General features: G+C 41.2%; 3 protein-coding genes across 3 annotated transcripts; all 3 read left to right on the top strand.

Moving 5' to 3' along the window:
* The first annotated feature begins 2 nt into the window (after positions 1 to 2).
* On the top strand, positions 3 to 2,039 carry LOC104726376 (glucan endo-1,3-beta-glucosidase 6). Its single transcript, XM_010445222.2, has 2 exons — positions 3 to 535; positions 800 to 2,039. The coding sequence occupies exons 1-2, from the start codon at positions 207 to 209 to the stop codon at positions 1,902 to 1,904; spliced, it is 1,434 nt and encodes a 477-aa protein (XP_010443524.1). The 5' UTR covers positions 3 to 206; the 3' UTR covers positions 1,905 to 2,039.
* A 2,157-nt stretch (positions 2,040 to 4,196) lies between these two features.
* On the top strand, positions 4,197 to 8,141 carry LOC104726375 (two-component response regulator ARR18). Its single transcript, XM_010445221.3, has 9 exons — positions 4,197 to 4,387; positions 4,477 to 4,901; positions 5,160 to 5,247; positions 5,354 to 5,615; positions 5,703 to 5,852; positions 5,921 to 6,313; positions 6,460 to 6,536; positions 6,636 to 7,784; positions 7,871 to 8,141. The coding sequence occupies exons 4-9, from the start codon at positions 5,486 to 5,488 to the stop codon at positions 7,934 to 7,936; spliced, it is 1,965 nt and encodes a 654-aa protein (XP_010443523.2). The 5' UTR covers positions 4,197 to 4,387; positions 4,477 to 4,901; positions 5,160 to 5,247; positions 5,354 to 5,485; the 3' UTR covers positions 7,937 to 8,141.
* A 414-nt stretch (positions 8,142 to 8,555) lies between these two features.
* Positions 8,556 to 9,400, top strand: LOC104726374 (temperature-induced lipocalin-1). The gene is made up of 2 exons (XM_010445219.3): positions 8,556 to 8,985; positions 9,087 to 9,400. Exons 1-2 carry the CDS (start codon positions 8,605 to 8,607, stop codon positions 9,270 to 9,272), a joined length of 567 nt encoding a protein of 188 aa, XP_010443521.1. The 5' UTR covers positions 8,556 to 8,604; the 3' UTR covers positions 9,273 to 9,400.
* The last annotated feature ends 8 nt before the right edge of the window (positions 9,401 to 9,408 follow it).

Raw genomic sequence — 9,408 nt, 5'->3', positions numbered from 1 at the left:
TTGACGCGATGCTTACGTGTCATTTTGTCGTTATGGGTTGCCAAAAGCAGAGCTCACTCGCTCGTGCGTGGTCGCTTTAATACCCAGTGGTCTGCAAGAAACAGTACAGCTAAGCTCACAGCTCAAAAGCTCAAACTCCAAGCTCAGTGTGTGGTCTTGTATCGCTTTTCAGTGAAGAGAAGGGTCAGATCGGGCGAGCCAGAGATATGGGTTGGGCTTCGTTGTTACTATTTTTGTCGGTGGCGGTGTTATGTCAGAGAGCAAGTTCAATTGGAGCTAACTGGGGCACACAGGCGTCGCACCCTCTTCCACCGGACATAGTTGTGCGGATGCTAAGAGAGAATGGTATTCAGAAAGTGAAACTCTTTGACGCAGAATACGACACTCTCAGAGCTTTGGGCAAATCCGGTATAGAGGTTATGGTCGGTATTCCCAATGAGATGCTTGCTTCTCTCGCCTCTAGCCTCAAGGCTGCTGAGAAATGGGTTGCTAAAAATGTCTCAGTTCACATCTCCACCGATAAAGTTAACATCAGGTCCTTTAATTTCTTTCCCTTTTTAGTTTCTTTAATCAAAGTTTCCCTTTTTTTTAGGGTTTCACATTTTCACACTGTACAAAGTTAGAGAATTTATAATCAGTTACTTTGACTTTGAGTTTTGGATTCTCCTAGACAGTTAGTAGGTTGTGTACCCTTGTCTGAAATTACGGGTTACTGTCTTTTTTCTACCAGACCAAATTAATCTCACTAAAGTAGGTGTTGAATTGATGTTGTGATTTTGGTTGTTGTACTTGTATACAGATATGTGGCTGTGGGTAATGAACCTTTCTTGTCGACTTATAACGGGAGCTATCTGAGTACTACTTTCCCTGCGTTGAGGAACATCCAAATTGCAATTATAAAAGCTGGTCTGCAGAACCAAGTGAAGGTCACATGTCCCTTGAACGCTGATGTCTATGAAAGCTCCACCACTTTCCCTTCTGGAGGTGATTTCAGAGCTAATATTCGTGATCTCATGATCACTATAGTCAAGTTCTTGAGCGAAAATGGAGGCCCTTTTACTGTTAACATCTATCCCTTCATCAGTCTTTACAATGACGCCAACTTCCCAGTGGATTACGCTTTCTTTGATGGAAACTCACAGCCGGTGAGTGATGGTGGGACTTACTATTACAACATGTTTGATGCAAATTATGACACTCTAGTGCATGCTCTGGAGAAGAATGGGTTTGGTAACATGCCTATCATAATTGGGGAGATTGGTTGGCCTACTGATGGAGACAAGAATGCGAACTTGGACTATGCTAGGAAGTTCAACCAAGGCTTCATGGCCCATATCTCAGGTGGGAAAGGGACTCCGAGGAGGCCTGGTCCTATCGATGCATACCTGTTCAGCTTGATAGATGAGGATGCTAAAAGTGTTCAGCCGGGGTACTTTGAGCGACACTGGGGGATATTCACATTTGATGGGTTACCTAAATACGCCTTGAACCTAGGGACAACCAACACAGGAGCTCTGATCCAGGCCAAAGGAGTACGTTACCAACAGAGGAAATGGTGTGTGATGAAGCCAAACGTGAAGCTGGATGATCCACAGGTGGCTCCCAGCGTGAGCTTTGCATGTAGCCGTGGGGACTGCACCAGTCTCGGGATTGGGACGTCCTGTGCGGATCTGGACGGGAAGCAAAATATATCGTATGCATTCAACAGTTACTTTCAGATAAATGACCAGCTTGATACAGCTTGTAAGTTTCCAAACATATCAGAGGTGACCAAGACGGATCCTTCAAGTGGAACCTGCAGATTTCCGATTATGATAGAGCCATATTACGGTGGGGCTTCCCGGGAACACAGGTTCTTCTTTCCACTACTGATGGCTGCTGCCATCGCGCTCTCTATTTTTTGAAGGGTTTGGTCTTGTCAATTTGTAATTCTGTGTGATGGCTTGAACTCTATTATCTTCTTCTTCTTCTTCTTCTTGAATTCTTCTACTTTCTTTTGCCAGACCAAATGATTATTAGAGCAGTTTTCAGAGAACAAACTAACCTTATTATGGTAAGTATTTAGCCGTTTTGATATCCCTATTCTCAAATCTCAATAAATCAGTCAAATGAACATTTAATTTAATTTGGAGTTATGGTCATTGTACGAGCAAAACACCTCAAGGGACTGAAGTAGTCTGAGCCTTGAAGCTCTATTTGTTGCAGACGCTGTCTTTTTATTGTCAGCACTCTTATTGCCTCCCCATCTTCACAGCCTCCATTCCACTATGTGTTCATCGATAAATCTTTAAAGCATTTAATCCTCCAGCATAATGCAACAAGGGCATCACCAAAATTCATACAACTCTGCTAATCCATCTGAAACATATTACCGGAATCCATTACAAAGAGTCCAGAACATGTGATAGGGAAACGTGCTATGCCAATAATTATTACTTTTTCTATTTTATGTTAGGGTTATATTACTTCCTAATTTTTAGGAGATGTCTTTAGTAAAGAGTTAATTATCAAAGAGTTAGGTTTAGAATCTATCGGACGGCCTAGCCATAGTACAAATTTTATCTTGTTGGAGAACTACTTCTCTTGGAGAGCTCTTCCTCCATTTTATCTTTCAGTTTTCTTATTCTCATAATTGAAAGATGATCATAATCCTGTGACGTATTCATTCATTTAATCAGGCTTTAGCCACAAGATTTACATAGTAGTTCCACATAATCTGGGATACTAGAAACAATACGTACGAGGTTATCTAAGTAGTTGTAACAATAATATTCCTATATTCTATCAATAATAATAATAATTATATATCTTAGATTCATCTCTTTCTTCTATTCTCAACTCTCCTGACCTTTGAACTCCATCAATTGGTCCCGACCAGATCCCCTCAAGTTTATTAATTAGAAGCAGTTTGCTCTGCATAATACATGGGAGATTTTAAAAGCATAAAAGATCCAGCAGTTAGGGAAGAGTCAAGTACTACCCGGAAGAAGAGGCACCGTGTCGTTTGGACATCAGAGCTCCACCAGAAGTTTCTCAATGCCATTGAGCAATTGGGCGAACACAGTGAGTTTCACCATAAACATCTTTTCACCTGTCCTTTATGTGTGATGTGTCGTCCACTCTTGTTTCTGCTTTCATCATGTGTGTGGAATCCTCTATTCATTTCTCCTAATGTTTTATGTCTATGGGTCTTCATTACAGAGGCTATTCCCAAGCGAATACTTGGTCTCATGAATGTAGAAGGTCTCACTAGGGAGAACGTAGCCAACCATTTGCACGTACGTACTCGTTATTTCCCATTCTCTCTAGCATTTTCACGTGTTATTTTGACATGTTTCAACTTGATGACGAGATGGTTCGACTTTATTATATATTCTCTCTTGTTTTCCTTGCAGAAGTACAGACTAATCAACTTGAAAATCAAAACCAACGCTCATAAGCTGAACAACGGTCAACTAGATGGACTTATAAATGTCAATGCCACAAGACAACTACCAAGCTCTGCACCCTTATCTGGTTCCCATCTACCTATAAATCTATCGATAAATCTTGAAAAGATGAACCTCTCCAGCTTCATCCAACAGGATCATCACGAGGACTCAAGCAACTCGGCAATTCCATCTGGAACGTATGACAGTAGTACACAGTGACCAAGGGTCAAGAATGTGAATCAGTTTCAACCAACTTCATCTCCACTAAAGCCCCTCTTGTTTCCTAGGAACAAGCAATAATAGTCTGTAAGTTTCCAAACATACCAAAGGTGACAAACACGGATCCTTCTACCGGAAGCTGCATAATTCAGATTAAGACAGAGCCTTACTACGGCAAGTCTGCTCGGCGACACAGGTTCTTCTTCCCACTGCGGCTGGCTGCCGCAATCTTACTCTCTTTTTATTTATGGTTTTTTAGCCAATGCGTAACTCATCTCTGTGATTCTTTTTTCCCCCCCCCCCCCCCCATTGAATTCTTATTTCCTCTCTGTTTATTTATGGTTTGGTGTTTAGACTCATTGATTACCATAATCTCAAGAATATAAGTTCATATGAGAGTACTCTCGTATACCTTTGTTCTTCTACTTTCTCTTTAAATTTTTTGAGAGTTTCAAAACCCACTTCTTTACCAAACCGGTTTAACTCGTGGTTTATTTGAAATTGACCAGCAACTATTATTATCAAACCAGAAACAAGAGATAAACCAATGATTGAGCCAAGAAATTTCCCAATTTCAGGAATCAGGACTTTTTGAAATCCCTAAAAAATCCACAAGAACCTCCATGGCTGAGTGATTGAAGAACTCAAAAACCCAGCTTCAATGGCTGAATTTAATCGCCGAGATCTTCTTATTGTGCTTAGATTGAAATCACACTACTATAAGATCATAAATCCAAGTAAGTTTGAAACTTTCCCAAAATAATTATCAGAAGATCTTTTTTTTTTGTTTTTTAAATAACGTTTGACTCAATCCATGGTTGAACAGGGATAGATGGAAATCAAAAGTTCCTGGAATCGATAACAACACATCTACACATTGAAGCTGCTTGTCAAGAAACAGTCAAAAATCGTAGCTTTAGTGTTTCAGGTCTAGAGCTAAGCAATGGGGCTAGTTGATTTTAAGACACCACAGAGTTGTCTGTTTAGTTAGATGTGTTTGTGCCAACGAAAAAAGGAAACTGGAGATGAGTCTATGTGGTGATAGTGGAATTGAGACCAAAAGACTAGTTTTTTGAACGGTGCGTAGTTCCAATGGTTTAAGGGAACAAATGAAGATGGTGGTGTGTGAATTGTGATATTGGCTGTGGTTTTTAGATTGAATGATCAAGAGAATAACAGAGTAATCACAAGTTTGACTAAAGAATGTGAAGTAACAGTCAACAACTCTTTGGAATGTCTGAATGTGATCAGGTCAGTCCATTGCATTTGTCGAATACTCATTTTTGGAATTGAGATCCCTAGATGCATAATTTCAAATCCGAATTGTGAGTGAATTCACTAAAAAGGGAAATATATTCTATGAAAATAGGAAAAGAATATTTAAGGAAAGCCAGGAAAGCTGAAATGCTGGCTTTGAACGTTATAAGAAAAATATAAGGTATTAGTTAGGAAGGAAATAAAATGGGGACATTCAAATTCACTTTACGAAAAGTTGTCTTTTGTGTGCAGATAAGGGAAGATTCAACAAACAAAAAGGAAAGTAGAGGAGCATGTGACTCTCCACGCCCCCCATAAATGGAAACCAAGAGCAAAACCAGTAGGAAATTTCTGATTATGTGGGAGAATTAAGGGCCAGATTAACGGGCACAATCACTCTCTATTTTTTTGGGCCTCTCATTTTTTATTTTGACATTTTCCTCTAGGACTTTGGTGGTCTCCTTGTCCAAACTCCTCCAGGTTTTAAGAATAAGCAGATCAGATTAAAAAGTCTATGTACTATCTCCTTTGGGGAGGAGAACAGAAGAGAGGAGTCTTGCAGAAGTATTGCATCAGGTATGGAGTTGAAAAGCACTGCAGATGGAAGAAATGATAAGTTTCCGGTAGGAATGAGGGTCCTCGCTGTGGATGACAATCCAACCTGTCTTCGGAAACTGGAAGAGTTGCTGCTTCGTTGCAAGTATCATGGTACTTATTCTTTGCTTTTGTTTTTTTTATCTTGTCTGTCTCGGAACAGGGATGCACTATATATGATGTTTGATTGATATGCCCCAGTGACAAAGACAATGGAATCGAGGAAAGCTCTGGAAATGCTGAGAGAGAATAGCAACATGTTTGATCTGGTGATAAGCGATGTGGAGATGCCAGACACGGATGGCTTTAAGTTGCTTGAAATTGGTCTTGAAATGGACCTTCCTGTCATCAGTACGTCTCCTTGTTCTTGGTTTTCATTATCAACTCTAGGATTCTTCTAACTTGCTTTAATGTCGCAGTGTTGTCAGCTCATAGCGACTACGACAGCGTTATGAAAGGTATTATACATGGTGCCTGCGATTATCTGGTCAAGCCTGTTGGCCTCAAGGAGCTTCAGAATATATGGCATCATGTTGTGAAGAAGAACATCAAATCTTATGCAAAAACTATAGGCCCTTCTCGTCAACTGCTCGCACCTTCTGAATCTGATCTCGTCCCAAGCGTCAGCAAGAAACGGAAAGAGAAAGTTAATGACAGTGGTGATGAAGATGACAGTGACAGAGATGAGGATGACGGTGAGGGGAGTGAACAGGATGGTGACGAGTCAGGTGCACGGAAGAAGCCGCGTGTTGTTTGGTCACAGGAGCTCCACCAGAAGTTTGTTAATGCTGTTCAGCAGTTGGGCCTCGACAGTGAGTTTCCCCATCAACCTCTTATCACCTTTTCTTATGTGTGCTGTCCACTCTTGTTTCTGCTTACCATTTATTTTGATGCTTTCTTATGTGGAATCCTCTTTTCATTACTCCTCCTGTTTGTTTTATCTGGGTCTCCATTACAGAGGCTGTTCCCAAAAAAATACTTGATCTCATGAATATAGAAGGTCTCACTAGGGAAAATGTAGCCAGCCATTTGCAGGTACCAATTCCCCATTTTTCTCTTTTATTTTCCCCTTTCTCTGCTGATATAAAGGTGGTCAGATGGTTCGACTTATTTTTCCTCTGGTTTTGGTTGCAGAAGTACAGACTGTACTTGAAAAAGATAGACGAGGGTCAGCAGCAAAATATGACCCCAGATGCATTTGGAACAAGAGATTCATCTTACTTTCATATGGCTCAACTTGATGGATTTAGAGATTTTACTGGCACAAGACATCTGTCAAGCTCGGGACTCTTATCACGTTCCCATCTCACCAAACTCCAACCCCATATGTATCCATCAGTAAATCTTCAAGGAATGAACTCTTCCAGCTTTATCCAACAGGGGCATCACCAGAGCTCAAGCAACTCAGCTAATCCATTTGGAACATATCACAGTACTCTGGCTCCAAGAATCCAGAACGTAAATCTGTTTCAGCGAACTTCATCTCCACTAGAACCCCTTCAGTTTCCTAGAAGTAAGTGCTCTGCATACATGGGAGATTTTAAAAGCGTAGGGGACCGAGCAATTGGCGGTAGCTTCCTAGATTCTTGTATGCCATTTGGTAGCTCTAGCACCTCTTTGCCAAGTGCTTCAAGCAATACTCTAATGTTGCAAGCAAACTATACACAACCCCTGCATACAGCCACAAGTGGAAATCAGTCTTGCATCGAGGGAACTATGTCCGACTCTGCCTCCCAAAACATCAGCGTCCAAGGCTTGTCTAGATTTCCTAGTCAAAGCTGGCAAGGGAATTTGAACACAACCAGATTCCTGTCGAATTCCTTACCAATTAATCATGCTTTCTTGCCGGATCAAGTGGCATGTGCAGGGAACAATCTGGGAGATTGTACTTCTTTGGTTTCTACAGAGAATCCAGGTGGAGAGATGCAGTGTGAGCCTCAGTTACTTGGCGGCTTCATGCAGAACATGAACCCTATAGACGGACAAAAATGGGAGCAACAAAACTGCAGCATGCTGAACAGTACATTTGGTAACGTTGAGTATCCCCTACCAGGAGACAACATGGTATTCAGGGGAAACAATGCGACCAGAAACAAAGGCTTGGATGTGTCATTGATGAGCCCAATAGACAACAGTGCAAATGCCAACGGTCAGGAGTATGTTGGAAAACCTATTACAATGGTGGATCCAGAGATGAAGTTAAGAAAGACAGAGAATGCTCATGTTGACAACCAGAACCAGCACGATGTATTCGATGACATAATGAATGAGATGATGAAACAGGTATAGCCTTGTTTTCCTGATTGGACTAAAAGATTTTATGTATATTGAGTAGAAAATGAAGTGATGGTGTTGTGTTTTGGTTGCAGGAGGAGAACAACGGAATGGTGTCAGTGGCTACTAGATTTGGGTTTGATTCGTTTCCACCGCCTTAGTAGTTTATTACTGTAGTCATCTCCTTCTCTACCTGTTGTTTAGTTCTCTCAACTTGAGACCAATGTCATTGGTTTTTTTTTTTTTGGTTCTATTTCTTTCCAAATAGTTTCCTCCGATTGTCAATAGATAAATCATCAGCTGACACACTGCACCAAACATGTTTCATACCCTCTTTTATGATTATTTGGAATTGGACTTTTGAAAGCGAGACTGTTGCAAATTTTATCCTACAAAATTTACTTTTGAGTTACAAATCCAAATCTACCCCAACATAAACTTTTGAGAGCTTTTTGTGAACTAAGCTGTCAATAAGAACAGATATTTACATGTCGATATGTGGGGCCTAGAAACGGCTAAAGAGGAAGTCAAATCGAAGTGTGAAAGTATGGCCCATCGTGTTGTATCCTTCACCCACAGAACAAAATGTAAAAAACAAAAAAAGAGACATTTGTGCCCTCCTCCTACAGCTTTATTCACGTTTGTAACTGCTAGACGCTACTAGAACCCTTGCCCTACACGCTTTTCCACGTGTCATCATCTCGTCCCATGGAAATCTCCTTGATATTAATTTTCAGTTTTTCCCTATAAATGAATCGAATCTCTCTTCTTATCTCTTTACCTCAAAGAAAAATATCTAAAAATCTTAGACAAGAAGAAAAAAAGAGAAATGACGACGACAGAGAAGAAAGAGATGGAAGTGGTGAAAGGCCTCGACGTGGCTAGATACATGGGCCGTTGGTACGAGATTGCTTCTTTCCCCTCTCTGTTTCAACCCAAGAACGGCGCTGACACTCGCGCCACCTACACCCTTAACCCCGACGGTACGATCCACGTCTTGAACGAAACCTGGTCCAACGGCAAGAGGGGTTACATCGAAGGCTCCGCCTATAAGGCCGATCCTAAAAGCGACGAGGCTAAGCTCAAAGTCAAGTTCTACGTCCCTCCTTTCCTTCCCATTTTTCCCGTCACCGGAGACTACTGGGTTCTCTACATCGATCCTGACTACCAGCACGCCCTCATCGGCCAGCCCTCCAGGAGTTATCTCTGGGTAAGTGGCTTTTCCTAATTTTTTACTTTACCGGATAGTGAAAACGATCTTTATAAGGATTTGATGAAATTGACTATGTTTGTGGGTTGGTGGGTGTATAGATATTGAGCAGGACGGCGCATATGGAGGATGAAACGTATAAGCAGCTGCTGGAGAAGGCCGTAGAGCAAGGATACGATGTCAGCAAGCTTCACAAGACTACTCAGAATGACACACCACCTGAGTCCGACTCGGCACCCACAGACGCCAAGGGCGTTTGGTGGTTCAAATCTCTCTTTGGCAAATAGATTACAGAACACACTTCTTTTACTCGTTTGTCTGTGTAATATATATTGCCCCCTTTGTTTCCCTCTTAGTTTATCGTTCATCTGCTTTTGTCTGTTTAAAACACCTAAATCTATATTTTGCAAAGTCATCTCTATT

This window comes from Camelina sativa, chromosome 11, assembly GCF_030686135.1.
Source record: "Camelina sativa cultivar CO46 ecotype springtype chromosome 11, ASM3068613v1".
NCBI classification, from domain to species: Eukaryota; Viridiplantae; Streptophyta; class Magnoliopsida; order Brassicales; family Brassicaceae; genus Camelina; species Camelina sativa.
Note: the sequence above shows the minus strand (reverse complement) of the source record. Positions and strands in the feature narration are given on the sequence as shown.